This window comes from Cydia fagiglandana, chromosome 6 (genome assembly GCF_963556715.1).
Source record: "Cydia fagiglandana chromosome 6, ilCydFagi1.1, whole genome shotgun sequence".
Classification (NCBI taxonomy): Eukaryota; Metazoa; Arthropoda; class Insecta; order Lepidoptera; family Tortricidae; genus Cydia; species Cydia fagiglandana.
The window spans coordinates 3,905,245-3,922,791 of record NC_085937.1 but is presented as its reverse complement, the minus strand read 5'-3'; the positions used below and the strand labels follow the sequence as shown (position 1 = coordinate 3,922,791).

The 17,547-nt window shown below is 39.2% G+C and overlaps 2 protein-coding genes across 2 annotated transcripts in view; one reads left to right on the top strand and one right to left on the bottom strand.

Annotated features, from left to right (window-relative positions):
* Positions 1-4,075, top strand: part of LOC134665012 (echinoderm microtubule-associated protein-like CG42247) — a 48,077-nt gene extending 44,002 nt beyond the window's left edge. The window contains exons 17-19 of the mRNA XM_063521782.1: positions 528-623; positions 696-810; positions 1,109-4,075. Coding sequence (XP_063377852.1) covers positions 528-623; positions 696-810; positions 1,109-1,262 — 365 coding nt within the window. The 3' untranslated portion in view covers positions 1,263-4,075. The remainder of the gene's footprint in view (positions 1-527; positions 624-695; positions 811-1,108) is intronic.
* Positions 4,076-5,976: 1,901 nt separating this feature from the next.
* LOC134664966 (zinc finger matrin-type protein 3-like) lies at positions 5,977-17,061 on the bottom strand. Its single transcript, XM_063521697.1, has 11 exons — positions 16,950-17,061; positions 16,700-16,813; positions 16,326-16,588; positions 15,636-15,746; positions 15,107-15,195; positions 14,015-14,115; positions 11,175-11,240; positions 10,316-10,433; positions 8,666-8,762; positions 8,005-8,055; positions 5,977-7,277 (listed from the first exon to the last, which is right to left on the bottom strand). The coding sequence occupies exons 2-11, from the start codon at positions 16,807-16,809 to the stop codon at positions 7,204-7,206; spliced, it is 1,080 nt and encodes a 359-aa protein (XP_063377767.1). The 5' UTR covers positions 16,810-16,813; positions 16,950-17,061; the 3' UTR covers positions 5,977-7,203.
* Positions 17,062-17,547: the final 486 nt, after the last annotated feature.

Below are 17,547 nucleotides of genomic sequence, written 5' to 3'. Positions count from 1 at the left end.
GGTGGACTATGACTTCTGTTTCTGTAAGTTTACAATCTCAACAAGAACCTCATGATACGACTGCTCGCTTTCCCTACAAGAAGAAAGTCACGAAACACAGCTGCTCGTGCAGTTAAAAGACTGGAGTGTGGAAGGCAACTACCTGCAGACCGTCACGGCTGACTATGACTTGGCTTTCTGTAAGTTTACCATCTCAACAAGAACCTCTTGATACGACTGCTTGCTTTCCCTACAAGAAGAAAGTCACGAAACACAGCTGCTCATGCAGTTAGACTGGAGTCTGGACGGCAACTACCTGCAGACCCTCAACTCAATAGGAACTTTCATACAGCGAATTCTACAAGCAGTGTTTACGGCCCTGCTGGTATGGTATTTGGCTTTCCCGCTGTCTTTCAGGTGTCCAAAAGAAATAGGTCGCGGGCCAGGTAGTCTATTCTTCATAATGATTGCCCTATTGCTCTTTGGTCCGACAACACACTACTCAGCTATTTTACTACTTGTCTAATGGTGTTATTTTGGTTTTTCAGGGGACATAAAGTCATTGTCGCCAGAAAAGAGCCCGATAGCAATGAAGGATGTCAAATGGTCCACGTTTAACTCTACGGTCGGATTCCTAGTTTCTGGTAAGATTCGCATTGATTTTGTGTACTAGAAATTTAAAATCGTTGCTTACTTGAATGAATTGTATGTTTCAGGAATGTGGAACAACAGATTCTACCCGATGACGTCTCTGATATCGACTGCAAGTCGGTCAGCTGCGCACGACCTGTTGATCAGCGGAGATTCTGATGGATATCTGCGCTTGTTCAGGTATATTTTCAGTTTTTAATTGCTTGTTCTTCGGCTCTTCAATTACCTACTAAACTTTGGTAGAGTATTGCTTACTAAAGTAATTTTGTTAAGTAACAATATAAAGGAAAGAAACAGATACCTAAACCTACTTAGAATCCTTGTAACGATTTTTTTCTTCCACATCAAACTTCTTCAATGGTGTGTTGGCCCGCCCAACGTCTGGCAGATGTGGCTAAATGTGTAAAATGGAGGCCGGCAGACGTAGCCATTTTCACGAAGGGTTGATCTCGTTAACCTATTATTCCTCCATCAACAGATACCCCTGCGCCAGCCCCAAAGCGGAATACAACGAAATGAAAGTGTACAGCGGGTCCGTGTACTGCGCCCGCTTCCTCTTCAACGACCGCTGCCTGGTGACGGCCGGGGGCGCGGACGCGGCGCTGATGCTGTGGGAGCTGGTGGACGACTAGCACGCGGCCCCCCGGCTGCCCGCCGTCGTGCTCGCGCCCCCCACCCCCTCCCCTCCCCTGGCAAGGACCACCTTCAGGGTGCTGGACTTTGATGAGCTCGATTGAAGCGACGTAGAAATGAAAAGCACCTTATAGATGGATGATCATGCCGTCTCCTGTTAATCACGATCCACGTTCGGAATCCTGGATTTTGAGGAGCTGATGTTCAGTATGCTACTGATGATAAGTTACATCGAGTCTTTGACGACAAGCGTTATGTTAAAGTTTGGACTTGTCTATACCATATCGGGTGGAACTTTTTAACGTTGGCTCTTCCAAGTAAAAGAGTTTATTTAAAGATAATTTTCGTTCACATTTTGCACCTGTCCAACGTCTGCCCAGATTCGTTGTAACTTAGAAAAGTAGTAATTGTATACTGAATTCACGTTTAGCTAAGGCGCTAACACACTGGCACCTTACTAGTGACCTTTGGGACATAAGACTTCCAATCCAAAGTTGTCCTGATTTGACACGGACATAAATCTTTATGGATTTTCACTGTTTTAAGACACTTGCAATCTGGAATTGTACTCTTAATATTATTATGAATTGTAATACTTAGTTCTTGACATACCCAGTATTGGGTTGTATTGGAGAGTTTTTATCTATTACTTAATGAAATTAATGTATTTACCTACAATAAGTCACTGCCATTTCTAACGTGCATTAAACTATTTATGGAATAGCGTGTAGGTAAATGAAGCAAACATGAAGAAATATTATTTATTAGGAATTTAAACGTTATCTTCGACACAAACCTAACTTTGTCGTATTTTGTTCAAAATACTACAAGTACAAGGTTGCTCTCTTGGGCTTTAAAAGATTCTTGGACATTTGGTATAGGTATTTGGCACAATACAGCAGCGAATGACGAATTATATGGTTGGATATCCTACTCTGGCAATCGATCTGTTTATAGTAAGTTTCTATGGCATTAGAAGAACTGCAATTGACAGATGGGGATGTGAGTAGGTAACTACATAAGTTTGAAAACGGTTATAATGTCTAGGTATAATTATGATGGTTAATTATCTACTACCTTTCAACTTCCTTTCTGACGTCTATTAAGGTGGCCACTGACGAGCCTTCCAACAGTCCGAATAGCGTGGCTGCAATCCAAAATAGGTCCGTGAATGTCAATAACGTATACAATGTTTAATATTAGGATGCCGTCCATTTGGATGAATCCATTGTAACGGCATCCACTTGGAAGGCTCGTCAGTGGCCTGTTTTATAAAGATGGGTACCTATACATAGTATACATGTGTGCTTTACCTATCTTTGTCGAGCGACCGATTACAGAATAAATGGTGGTGAAATGATACTTTAAAAGAAACTATAACTTAAGTATTTCGTACGTTTGTTGGGTAGATACTATTTATATTTATATTAAAAACAGTATAATATGTATATAATTATGTGGCCTTTTTCTGTAGCGGATTTTAGAACAACCGGTTTTTTTTTTAAACATTGTATGGTTGAAATAAAAATATCTAAGTTCTGTTGTACAACAGATCTGGAATTTCCTTGGAGTTTCACAAACTATGTCGCTAGTCGCTATAAAAATACATATGAAGATAGTATATCACCTAGTTATTTCTAAAATCCGTTATGAAAAGATATCGGGCGAAATGAATCGTTGTGAAAGATTTGAATACTTCTTCCAAAATGTGGCAGGCCACTAAATTATTACGATTAACTTTTTGTACGTTATCATGCTTTTCACTGTACAAAAATAACATATCGATCTATTATATGACACTTCACGCAAATATAGCTAATTCAATTAAGAATATCAAAGTTATTGACAGTTATCTAAAACTTGAGTAGATTTTCAACACAAATTACTTAGGCAAATGAATTTTCCCACAGAGTTATCACGAATAAAAGAATACGTAGTGTAATCGCAAATAAATTCAATCTTTACTCGGGGATCGAGTATAATTGACCTACTAAGTAGCTAATCATCAACAAAAAATGACTGAATGCCGCGAAAATATCTGCTTCTGTATGGCTCGAATATGCAAGAGTTAAAAGAGGCAGATATGACATAAGATTTTGGATTTTCGTGATAGGCCCTTAGGGTTAGCATTATAGGTTGCTGACACTCGATACCGGATCTATCTGAAGAAGGTAGTGTTAGGTTACACACATAGGTAACCTATTATACCTATCATTACAAGTGTCGTAGATTTTCGGGCTGAAGAAGACTGAGCGAGGCGAGGCTAGCGGAGGTTCGTGTGTCATCCGCCTTAAATATTAGCGCATTCCCTGCCAGCGCGAGCTACGAGCGTACCGAGCCGATAACACGTGAAAACCGTATGTAGCGAAAAGCCTCTAGGAACATCCCTGTTCGCACACTGGCAGTGAATATGTTAAGGGCCGAGATTCGTTACTAGCGAGTTAAATTAATTTTAAATTTTATTATTATCAAGTAATTATGAGCTACAAAAATGTCGCGATGACTAAAACACATTTTACAGTATTTCACACATTTTTACGTAGTTGTAGCTGTTAATGTCAATTTAAGAACTCTTTATAAAATGTATTATTTCAACGAAACATCAAAATAATCTATGATTTAAATGGGGCATACTACTCACAATACTATGTTTTGATATCAATCAACGTAAGAGCGTTTTCACATTGTACGTTCCGATATCGGGTGATCGTTGGAGAAAAGTAGCTTCTAGAGAGTGCCGTAATGCCGGCTACATACGTAACGATAAATCGTTGCGATAAAACTGTGCAGTCCGACTGTGCAGATAAATCGAACCGTGTGTATGACAAATCGTTGTCGATTATCGTAAAGATTTGTCATACACACGGTTCGATTTATCTGCACATTACGTCACACCAATTTCTAGTTTTTTTTACCCCTCCCCCCCTGTCACACTTGGTCACATTTAGCAAACCCCTCCCCCCCCTAGTGTGACGTCACATTTTTTCTACGAAATCGCCAAATCGAATTATAGTTCGTTTTTTTTAGGATTAGAAAGAACTCCGCAGAAGTAAGCTTGTGGTTCCAAATCCGGCACTTTTAGCGGTAATAATTTGAAGTACATTATATGTATTGACCGTGCTACATTAGATAATTCAATAATTATTAACAATAAAAGAGCCTGATAAAAACTGTACGCTTACTTCTGTGGAGTTCTTTCTAATGCTAAAAAAAACGAACTATAAGTAAGTACCTAAGTATTATTAATATTTTATCAAAATATTTTTGACGATATAAATATTAGTAATTTTATAACCCAAAACTATTTAGGAATGAAAATTAAACGATTAAAAACTATTTTCGTTTTAAAAACTTGTTATTTAAATGTACAGCAAACTAAATAATTTAAATAAATTTTCGGTTACTGATGAAGTTAAAGTGACGTCACAAAGTTTGTGTCTCCCCCCTCTCCCATGTCACAATATGTCACATTTTCTTGACCCCCTCCCTCCCCCTAAACGTGTGACGTAATTAATGGATGACCCCTTATCTTTTGAACAATGAACTTTAATAAGGAATAAATAAATATCTATAAAAAGACGCTTAAATACTTTATTTTTTTATCGATACCTATTGAATAGGACAATCTGAAAACGCTGCAACTCTGTCGCGCATACATAGGTATGTCCAAGGCAAACGCACTGATATTTTACATTTCTAATTGAAAAAGCCTTTGATAAAATTTGGCTCTTGGTGATTGTTAATTTTCTTACCTAAAAAAGAACCGGAATAGGTATTATGTGTACCACATATTATATGGTAGGTACTTTTGCAAGGTTTTGTGGTTATACTTAAACCAACAGAGGATTATCAGAAGATTTCGCAGAGAACATCACAAAGTTATTTTATATTTCCTAAGATTAAGATGCATACAAAATTCTAAATCGAAGTGCACTTAAAAAATATTATAAATCAAACAATCGGCATAAAATGTACACTATTAGGCTTAAGAAAAACAATTGGTAAACGTGGATAATAAAGTAAACCATTTGACATTCCATTGCGTTTCATTTATTTTACTCAATGCATAACCCAATTTTGTTTACACACATACAGGTATGTATCTTAACTCAAACATTAGGTACTTATACAGACATAGTGGTTATTTTGGATGTATGCATAATTGATTCCAATGGCGAGTAAGGAAGTCCCGTCTCTTAAAACGTAGCGGTTATATTCTCTTTGGGTATGCAGTCGATATCTTTAAGCCCCCTCCAGACTATGTGCGTGAATCGCGGGCGAAGCCGCGAACGCGAGTGTGGAGTCGATTTCGCTGTCTGCGAAAATCGACGCCACACTCGCGTTCGCGGCTTCGCGCCGCGATTCGCGCACGAGTGTGGATAGGGCTTTACACGAGAATTTCTGTTGGATTTTCCGATAAAAGGGTCCTTATTGCACTACAAGACCCTTCTTTTGACCTTCTGATGTCGCAGAATGGCCTGGATCATCAGATTATTGTCTATTTGTGGGCATCGTAATGGCTAATTAGTCCTAGGGTTCCTAGAGATAATAAAACAGTCTAGATTCAACTGAGACCCAATATAATTCCACGGAAGTCAATAAACAACATACAACGTTCTTGTATTGCCAAATCTCTAATCAAAATCACTAGACCTCACGCGCTAGTAGCGCCACCTAGTAAATAAGAATAGGGTATTTCAAATAAAACCCCAATTGATTCGTAGAATGATTTATTATATTACATTTAAATGAAGTTGCACAATACTCCATTCTAAAGTTAAAAAATAAAATGCTATTCAGTTTTAAAATGAATAGTAGAACTATTATAAAAATAAATATGTTCAAGTGTTGCCAATGAATTAAATCTAGAAACTACAATAAATTGAGACGATTAAAGACGACAACTGCTGATTTCTAATTAGTGAGATACTGCATAATCAAAGGGTAACAACATAAGCATCTTAGGGCCACCCCATATCTGGCATCTTTCGAGCGTCGGCGTCTACAATTCTACGGCAGCTGCTCGACGCAACTGCGCAGCGACGTCATTTTCCATAGCGCTGACCAGACGCCGACGCTCGGGGGACGCTAGATGTGGGGTGGCCCTTATCCTCCCGAGACTAAATGTACATTACAATGTACATATTCGTACAACCTAATTTGAACCTTTCATGAATCAAATAAAGTAGCATTTCTTTTGTTTCATTGGTTTTGAAAACAAACGAAATTCGTTCTAATTTACTTACAGAATAAGGTTCAAATTAAAAAATAATAATTATATGGTGGGTCTTAGGAGGATAAGGATTAAGGGGTTGTGCACAAATCACGCGAGGTTTTCGGTTACTTTTTGACCCCCCCTTGCCCTTGGTGATATTTGGTGAGGTTTTTGGCTGCCCCCCTCCCCCCACACAATCTCACATGTATTTTTTGCAATTTTTTCATTCGATCTAGATAATCAGTATTGTATATAGAGAATCTTGTTTATTTTTCTATTTTCGTTAAATAGACTCGCTATTCTAAAGTTCAGAGTGATGATTTATGTTTAACGAAACCGAGAAAAAGTATCTACTCATGTGATAGGTTTTTATTTCTGAGGTTCGTTCACTGTAGAAAAATACACGTGAGGTTTCCTTATACCCCCCTCCCCCAACGTGATCTATCGTGATTTTTTCGTGACCTCCCTCCCCCTATCGAACCTCACGTGATTTGTGCACAAGCCCTAACTTGTTGAATTGATCTAAGGTTGGTATTCCACCTGTCCAATTTCTTGGTCAAATGTGTGCGTCTCCCTCTCTCACAAAGCAAAATGTGAGACGCAAATACACATAGGACAAAGAAATTGGACAGGTGGAATATCACCCTAACTTACAGTTAATTCGTCATGTTTTTAAAATTAAAATGTGTATGGAATAAGTCCTCTATAGTATAATATTAAAGCCCTTAGTCTTCCCAGGTACCAGATCCGTTTCCCCAATCGCCTCCATCGTCATTGCCATTGCCGGCAGTCTGCTCATCTACAAATTAAAAAAAATTATAGGCAAAATTTCATTTTTGGTACAAGCTTTTATCGCTGACTGTACTTTTCTTTCCACAGGCAACTAATATTCATCGAGACAATTCTAACAACCCCAAACACAATTAGTTTGCGTTGTATTATTAGAGCTCTCATGGCCATCTCCTGTCTCCATCATCACATCAGCTCCATCCGTCATCATAATATTGTATTGTCATCCGATTTACACATGTACCTATGCAAAATTTCACGCAGGAAATCGGCAAGTGGGTCAAATTAAGCTTCCAAGAATTGACTCACACTAACAAAATAACAAACGTACTAACAGGGCAAAATATTATTTAAATTAAAGCTCGTAAAATTTGTTAAGAGTCAGACCAAGAATAGTCTGCAGCGGATTTGATAGCCCGCGCAGTGAAAGTTTTATTTTAAATGTCAAACTTCTATGAAATTAAGACGTATAAATGACACTTGCACTGCGTGGGCTATCAAATCCGCTTCTTTTTTTGGTCTGACTCTACATGCCACTACCACCACCACTATAGTGGCGTTGCAATATCTATATTTGCTAGAACGGCAAAGCAGGGGATTGTAAAATCATATGAAGTTGTGCAGTTTATAGAGCCTTGGGTTCTAAACCTATTTTTATCCGTCAATAGCTATTAAAAAAATAAAGAATATAGATAAAAATAGACAAGTTATGAATTATGATACAGTTTGTTATTTACCTGCAGTCTGTGGTTCTTCTTTAACCGCAATGTTGACGTTGTTCTGGGACTCTGAAAAATTAGTAGATCATGTAATTGATGTAATACAAAATCTATACGGATCTATTTACTGGTACAATACAACTTTTCACCTCAGCAGTAGGAGGTAATGAAAAACCTACACACACCCGTTCACCCAACACCCACTACACTCTACCCCTTTATAACCAAACACCACAGACAAAACATCCTCCAGACTGAGCATAGTCGCGCTACCCCCTCTACCACGCATGCGGTTATTTTACTCCATGTTCGAGTCGAAAGTGTCTTTGTGTGACGTCCGTGTCTTTGAACGGACCAATCACGGCACGGGACCTCGCTCACCTCGTCCCGCGCACCCCCGCATTTTTGGCATCATCGGTTGCATGAAATAATTGCTCTAAACTCGGTCTAGAGGATTCCAAGTCTATGCTAAACACACACAAAATCGCATTTTGCTTACTGTTTCTAAGCATCAAAGCAAAACCTCGTTCGAGCTGCTGAGATGAACATGATTTTATTTTGGTTTCAACGCGATCGTATTCGTGTACTTAGTTGGTGTCCCAGCTGTCCAATATTTGATCAAATGTGCATTGCGTCTCACTCTCTCATTAAGCAAAATGTGAACATGTAAACAACTTACGTTCATTCATGACGCGGATGATGTGCTGCTTCTCCTTAGACAGATGCTTCTTGCCGTTGAGGTGCATCGTCATCTGCTCCGAGCACGTCATGGAGGTCTGTAAACAAAATAAAGGTGTTTACTTTTATTCAAGTTGTTTTGTTTACTGTGGATCGTTTTGTACAATTTACTTTTTCACCACACCAGCTCGGTAAGGCTTACTTTGCACTTCAAAAACTGATAGCAAAGTTGCATTTTATTCACATGTGAGACAAAGTAACCAAATGCAAATTTTGAGTTCTTTTCTTATGTTTTCGCCCTCACCCACGGTGACCTTCGGCACGGTGGTCACCGACAACTGTTCCTTCTCGCGGTTAATCAGTAGACTAGCGAGACAAGTCTATTCTAATAGCAGCTTTAGTATCTAAGCCAGAAGGGTGATTATACCTTGCAGATGTCGCAGTAGAGGTCGGCCTGCGGAGGCTTGATGTCGCCCTCACCCACGGTGACCTTCGGCACGGTGGTCGCCGGCAAATGTTGCTTCTCGCGGTTAATCAGTTGACTATAGAGACAAGTACATTCTAATAGCAGCTTTACTGTCTAAGCCAGAAGAGTGATTATACCTTGCAGATGTCGCAGTAGAGGTCGGCCTGCGGAGGCTTGATGTCGCCCTCACCCACGGTGACCTTCGGCACGGTGGTCGCCGGCAAATGTTGCTTCTCGCGGTTAATCAGTTGACTACAGAGACAAGTACATTCTAATAGCAGCTTTACTGTCTAAGCCAGAAGAGTAATTATACCTTGCAGATGTCGCAGTAGAGGTCGGCCTGCGGAGGCTTGATGTCGCCCTCACCCACGGTCACCTTCGGCACGGTGGTCGCCGGCAAATGTTGCTTCTCGCGGTTAATCAGTTGACTACAGAGACAAGTACATTCTAATAGCAGCTTTACTGTCTAAGCCAGAAGAGTAATTATACCTTGCAGATGTCGCAGTAGAGGTCGGCCTGCGGAGGCTTGATGTCGCCCTCACCCATGGTTACCTTCGGCACGGTGGTCGCCGGCAAACGTTGCTTCTCGCGGTTAATCAGTTGACTAGAGACGAGTCTATTCTAATATCAGCTTTCCTGTCTAAGCCAGAAGAGTGATTATACCTTGCAGATGTCGCAGTAGAGGTCGGCCTGGGGAGGCTTGATGTCGCCCTCACCCATGGTTACCTTCGGCACGGTGGTCGCCGGCAAATGTTGCTTCTCGCGGTTAATCAGTTGACTAGAGACAAGTATATCCTAATAGCAGCTTTACTGTCTAAGCCAGAAGAGTGATTATACCTTGCAGATGTCGCAGTAGAGGTCGGCCTGCGGAGCCTTGATGTCGCCCTCACCCACGGTGACCTTCGGCACGGTGGTCGCCGGCAAATGTTGCTTCTCGCGGTTAATCAGTTGACTAGAGACAAGTATATCCTAATAGCAGCTTTACTGTCTAAGCCAGAAGAGTGATTATACCTTGCAGATGTCGCAGTAGAGGTCGGCCTGGGGAGGCTTGATGTCGCCCTCACCCATGGTTACCTTCGGCACGGTGGTCGCCGGCAAATGTTGCTTCTCGCGGTTAATCAGTTGACTAGAGACAAGTATATCCTAATAGCAGCTTTACTGTCTAAGCCAGAAGAGTGATTATACCTTGCAGATGTCGCAGTAGAGGTCGGCCTGCGGAGGCTTGATGTCGCCCTCACCCACGGTGACCTTCGGCACGGTGGTCGCCGGCAAATGTTGCTTCTCGCGGTTAATCAACTGCTCACTGGAACAAGCAAACCCATTTGAATGTGCAATCGCATACGGTGGTTTTAACAAGATTCAAGGATATACATAGTATCCTTTCGGGACTAAGTAATCTTAGTTTCGCTATTTAATTTATAACACACCGTTTATTGTTTGTATTGCTGCTACAGCATATAATAAGGGCTCATAAGAGATTTTTTTTTATCTCTAAATGTAACGGTTTAACATACAAACCTCAAAACTTGGTGTGATAACAAAGAAAAATATATTTCACAATAATAAACGGCTATTCGGTCAGTTAAAATAAAATAAAAATAAAAGTTTCAATAAAAATGGTGTAACGACACGCAACCCTTGGGGCACGACTCAAACTCGCACTTGGCTAATTTTGTTAAATCCGAACACACCGCTCGAAGGTGTCGTGCCACATTTTATTTATTGGTGAATCAACTTTTCTTGTCACTCTAATCCATGGTTACGTTCTCCCTGGTCACCGAAGCCTGGGTCTTTTAGTATTAGCATTTTACATACACGCGTTCTTAATGAGTGTTCTAAGCTCTTTCCATAATGGTACATCTGCTGAGCATGTTAGTAGAACGAGAATCATCATTTCTTCTAACAAACTTTGGTCCCTTGGCTGATGGGACAGAATAACAACAAGAAATAGTTGATCCGCCCTTATGCCGCATGATAAGAGAGATACTTCGACACGCGTAAGAGTCAAACAGTTATAACATAAATAGGCTTTGTAAATACATACGTGCGACCCTCCATTCCTTTTTGGAGTAGATACGGGTTTTTCGGCTTCTTCCGTCCTTCCACAATCCTGAAATATCCATTATTATATAAAACAAATTATTATAATCATAAAAAAGAGACAGCACGTAGGCAGTATCACTGCTCCGTGCTTCGACGCGTCCTAGACAATAAATGAAATTGAAAACCCACGGCGCGGAAAATGTTCACTTATTATTGACGCTCCGTTCTTGGGGTCCACGCACCCAAAATCTATCATAACAACATTTTTTTTTTATTTAGACTACTTTGGTGTCTCGCTGCTGGGCAACATAACAACTATACAAGTTTTAAATAAGAATTATGGAGGTGGTCGTAATAAGAATAAGGAGGAGGAGTAATAAAATAAGAATAAGGAGGAAGTGAGGAACATAGACTAGGAATCCTCTAGACCGAGTTTAGAGCAATTATTTCATGCAACCGATGATGCCAAAAATGCGGGGGTGCGCGGGACGAGGTGAGCGAAGTCCCGTGCCGTGATTGGTCCGTTCAAAGACACGGACGTCACACAAAGACACTTTCGACTCGAACATGGAGTAAAATTACCGTATGCGCGGCAGAGGGGGTAGCGCGACTATGCTCAGTCTGGAGGATTTTTTGTCTGTGGTGAGAAATAATCTGAGACTGTTAGAGATAGTTAAATACACACACAAATACGAACACCGTGAAAGCCACAATGAGCCAGTATTTGTACCTAAATTGGTTCTTATAAACTATACACCAATATGACTCCAATAAAATTTACAACTTATGTGTTGCCATGTTTTGTTTTGCCAAATTTTAATAACCACCCAGATCAAACAGATTTGAAATGTTAATTACCACACCCTCTTTGCTATTTAGGTACTATTTAAATAAACCATCTTCCTCTTTCCTTCATTTATTTATTTATTTATTTGATTGTATAATATTTATGTAAAAACATGCTCCCACTCGTGCACCATTAATTATGAAGTTGTGAACATAATATAAAATACCGCAGATATCATGGAATCTGTACAAGACAGATAAAGGTAGGTATACAGCGATTACATAATCACTCCCTATGCGAAATAATTATAATTTCCTGGTTTGCAACTGTGTCCTAATATGATATTTATATTTGAGACCGATTCAGCCATGACCATGGTTTGCCTCTCGGGCCCTTAAAGATATTTGCTGTATCAAAAATACTCTGGAAAACCATTCTGTCAGTAGAAAATGGAGCGAAATTCAAATTCTCTATGACAGGACAACCCTTCGCGCCTACATTTTATAAATTTGCCGCCTTCTTCTACTGACGGAAATGGCTTGCCAAACTATATTATCACATTCACGAGTGTCAAGTATTATATCACGGAAGAACATTCTTAAAGTAGTGACTATTCTAACATCAATAAGAAAAAACAGTCACAATCATAAACATGTATACGATTTTGCACTTTATGCCACATAGAGGAATAAGGTAAAAAAATGTATGTATGTGTATAAATGTGACTGTTTCAAGTCAAGTTTAACAGACGAGGTCATAAACATGTATATAATTTTATACCTTATTTGATGAAATAAGGCAAAAAATATATAGTTGTTTATGATCTTTACTGTTCAAATATTACAGACAAGGTCATAAACATGTATACAATTTTGCACCTTATGCCACCCAGGTATAAGGTGAAAAAATGTATATATGTTTATAGCTTTGACTGTTCACATTCAGTCTAAAGGTGAAGGTTATACACATGTATACAATTTTGCACCTTACTTCATTGAAATAAGGTAGAAGAATGTATATATGTTTATAGCCTTCACTGTTAGATTGATACATTTCATGAAACAAAATTTATAATAACATTGATGTGATTATTTGTTTGGTGCTTACATCCAAGTCTGTACGGATCCCGAGTGACACAGTCATGTTTATACATAATAGGCGGAACTTATTAGTTATTATTCCTATATGTACTGGTCACTGAGGATCTTAAATTTAGCGTCAATAAAAAGAACCAAATATGTAAACGAATTAGAAATATGAAAAGTACAATTTTAATTTAGCGCCTTTTTTTACTAAATAGCTTTGTAATATAATAATTACGAAGCAATCGAATGTATTTATATACATGTGTAAATGCCAATTAGATCGTACGTACCATTGAGTAACAACGATCATTGTTTCACTTGTCAACAATTTTTCATCTTTGGCGATTTCTATTGATGTAAATATTCGTACAGAAATGGTGAGTGCTAGTGTACATTTCCGGTAGAAAATGCGGGACTCGACATACAACACGGTCGCATCGACTACTCGAATTGAATGGCGTGGTCCAACATTTAACTAAGAACTTGGAGCTTAAAGAAAGATGATATATATTTGTAAGCACTGCAACAATATTTTTTTTTTATGTTGGAGAATGTTACAGAGGCAGTCAATATACTTTAAATTTAAATAAATTATGGGACATTCTCGACCGTATACATTATATACACATTTTTACCTTGGGTAGTTTTTGCTTCCTAAGGTAAAAAAATGTATATTTGTTTAAGGCCATGGCTGTACCTATATAACGATCATCTTTAGTTGTCGATTCAAAAATAAAATTAGTTAACAATTTGATGATATATTATATTCAATTAAAATATAATATAGTGTAGACAAATAACTTCTACTAGATCTAATTTTATACAATATTAAATCATTCTTAAGCTCTCAAAGTACACTAGCACTTATTACATACATACTATACTAGCTGTGGTTCACTGTGTGAACACAGCAGAGTAAGAAACAAACAAACAATCAACACGAAAAATGGAAAACAGTGGATATCTTACGCTCGATGCGCTTTTCCTGAATAGTGCGAATCGGCGTGAGCCGTGGACGTTATCGTAACGTCGCACAGCTCACAGTACAACTCGCGCGACTTTAGCGGTATCTAGAAAAATAATTGTACATGAAAAGGTTTAATTAAACTGCCCTATGTCTAAAACCCTGCTAACATCTTCAGTTTGAGGACGCGGACTGGACGAATCGGCGCGCGGCGCGGCGACCGGCAGATCAAGGCCCTACCAGGCGTGGCTCACTCTGCGATTTCGTCGCTTTGCTACAGGTAGCTAAAAGTACATCCGTTCGACCGCAATTTTGGGGTTTGCCATAAGCCGCGCGTGGCCACCTAGCGGCCATATCTGTGCTGATCGTAACAGACGCGTTTTGTTAGAGAGTGAGTCTTCTTTACCTAGTACTATTATTTATTCTGTGGCCATACATTGCGCTCGACCAAACGTACGAATGACCTTTGATTTGGCGCTCGCCGCTCTGCGGCCGCATGCGTCCAGTTTGCGGCCTTAAAGAGGTTAGTGGGGTATAAGAAATAGGACAGAGATGTTAAACATTGAAATTTATAACTAATTTAGAAAAATATTCAGCAAATGAGACTTTTTGGATTAACTTGACTTTATTAATAATTTATTTTAACGAATAACTACGTTTTATAAGCGTCTGATGAGCCATTGTCTCAAGTTAACATATAAATGAAATGTATCATAATCCTGGACCATAAATATATATTATTACTCTAAAACTATATTCATTTTAGTTGGGATTTCTTGTTATACACAAAATAATTTAATTGAGAGAAATTTTATTAATCTACTCTGTCTGGTGATATGTCAAACTATAATTTACTTCATTAAATCATCGGTTTGATAACTACTGATCTCTGTAATACATCTCTATAATAAATTTTTCCTGTCTCTTAACCCTTTGTAAGTTATAAGGGATAATAAGGGTGTCAGAAATTATGCAAAATTGAGCCCTATCACTTTGAAATAAAGTTCATAATCAGGTGTGAAACATATTCCCTCTGCCTCATAAAGGCTGGATGTTGTCTTACGAAATTCCTTTCAGACCACCAACGGTCAAGTTACCTGTTTCCCGGGAGTTGGTTTCTCAGCATTTTGCGTCAGCCATTTCTTTTGATTCTTTTGGTGATTGCGCGAAGTGTAGTGCATACGCGCTGCAAAAGAAAATCATTTTAATTCCCTTTTTCTATACAAATCTATAATTGGCACAATAAATTTTGGGCTGGTTAGGGTTGCGCTACCTGTATTTCACACAAAATAAGCACAATGCTGTCAATTTCCCAAACTAACTAAAGCTCTAGAAGTCTAGATCATAGTTCAAAGAATAATAATTTTTTTTTTCAAAGATTTATAGTAGTTTTAAGTTAAAAAAGAATCAGGCATTCAGACAATTCAATTCAGGTAATTCATCATGGGATTGTCATTATATATTATTTTAAAAGTTTAGAACCATAGACATATATTATATTCTCAATTTATAGTGGCCAATATCTGGTTTGATCTGGTTAAGATGCGTTTTTGCAATCAGATATATCTGTAGTGCCTCTTAAAATATTAAATAGGCAGATTTCCAAAAGGATGACCATAGACTTACACATAGTAAAGGAGTCGAAGTCTAACCCGCAAACGCCGCAGTGGTGAGCCTCCATGAGCTTTAGCAGCCTCTTGGGGAGACCTTTTATGCTCTCCTGGGCAACACCACAACCTGTAGTTTGAACAAGACTGGTCTTAGCACCTTTGACATACTATTTTTTTTATTTGCAATAAACAGTGTTCCCTGCTTTTTAGGGTTCCGTACCCAAAGGGTAAAACGGGACCCTATTACTAAGACTTCGCTGTCCATCCGTCCGTCCGTCCGTCTGTCTGTCCGTCCGTCCGTCCGTCCATCTGTCCGTCCGTCCGTCCGTCAGTCCGTCAGTCCGTCCGTCTGTCTGTCACCAGGCTGTATCTCACAAACCGTGATAGCTAGACAGTTGAAATTTTCACGGATGATGTATTTCTGTTGCCGCTATAACAACAAATACTAAAAACAGAATAAAATAAAGATTTAAGTGGGGCTCCCACGGGGACGTCGGGCGTGGTCAGTACTTGGATGGGTGACCGTTTTCTTTTTGCATCTTTTTCCGGTTTTTTTTTTGCGTTATGGTACGGAACCCTTCGTGCGCGAGTCCGACTCGCACTTGCCCAGTTTTTTTCTAAAAGGTCAAAAATTACAGACTACACAGACCCCGCATTATGAAGCACTTAGTTTACATACAAAAAGTATGAGTTATAGTGTACTCACGTATAAGGTATCTGAATGCTTGAGTCTCTGGAGCAACATTACGGGGCATCGGTGGCCCCCCTGGTCCAAAACCCCGTCCAAACATCACCATGGGAGGCGGCGGGCCGCGCGGCCCACGAAGGCCCATCGGACCCATAGGCGGGCCCATGGGTGGTGGACCCATAGGCCCGCCCATAGGTGGGCCCCTTGGTCCATACCCAAAGCCGCCTCCAGGCCCATAGCCACCACGGTAGCTGCCATAAGCATTATTGTAGCGGTCATTGCTGGAAAAAGTATTTGTGAAGGTGTGAAGTAACTGTTTTTAGTAGATTTAAATGACAAATTTTACAGATTCTTATGAAACTAGGTCTCAAAATTAAACACAGTATACTTACTTGGGCATACCACGTTTAGGTGGCCTTATCGGTCGCATTGGTTTGTTCATTGCGAACCCGTTGTCGTTCCCAAAGTCTACATCTTCCACAAAATTACGGTCTCCCATCATTTCACTGAAAAGTATGTAAAAGTGGGGTAAAGTAGTGATCGCCAAGTAATAGTTATACAACGTATTTCAGACTTGAGGCCATCGGAATGCTTGTAGATTTATTAGATACTTATTTTTGTGATAGAATGAGGAATATTTACCTGGATTAAATGAATACTTTTATTTATTAATTGATCTATTGCACTGGACAGCGTATCGAGTCGGGCTGTCGGCGTCCGTAGAGAGGAATCGTTCCGTCACTTTTTTTTCAGGCAATTCTAAAATGGGCTCTACAGACGGTTACAATTTATTTAGTGGTAGTGAGAATGAGACAAAAATTATTAGGTGGATCAAACGAGTTACTGCGGATAAAATCTAAGTAATACTGTGATCGAAATCGAAGACAAATTATCAAATTATCAAATATACAGTGCTCAAGCCAAGGCCTGTTCACTTCCTAAGAAAGTTATGTCCCCAAATAATTGCGCATGTGTGCGCCTGAAGCTTCTATGTGTGCGTTGGCCCCCGAGAAAAAGTTGCGAGTAATAAAAATAAAAACATTTTTCTACAGCAACATTGCTCCCAACTCTGATTTAAATTATCACGAATTTTATACATAATTAATCATAAAACGGGACTTAAAATGCTTAAAACTTAATTACACGCGATTAAGTTTTATAATGAATATTTGCTTTGTTTGAGCGTTATATGTATCATTATAAGATTTATGAGTAATTTGCCATTCATAGTGGAAATAGT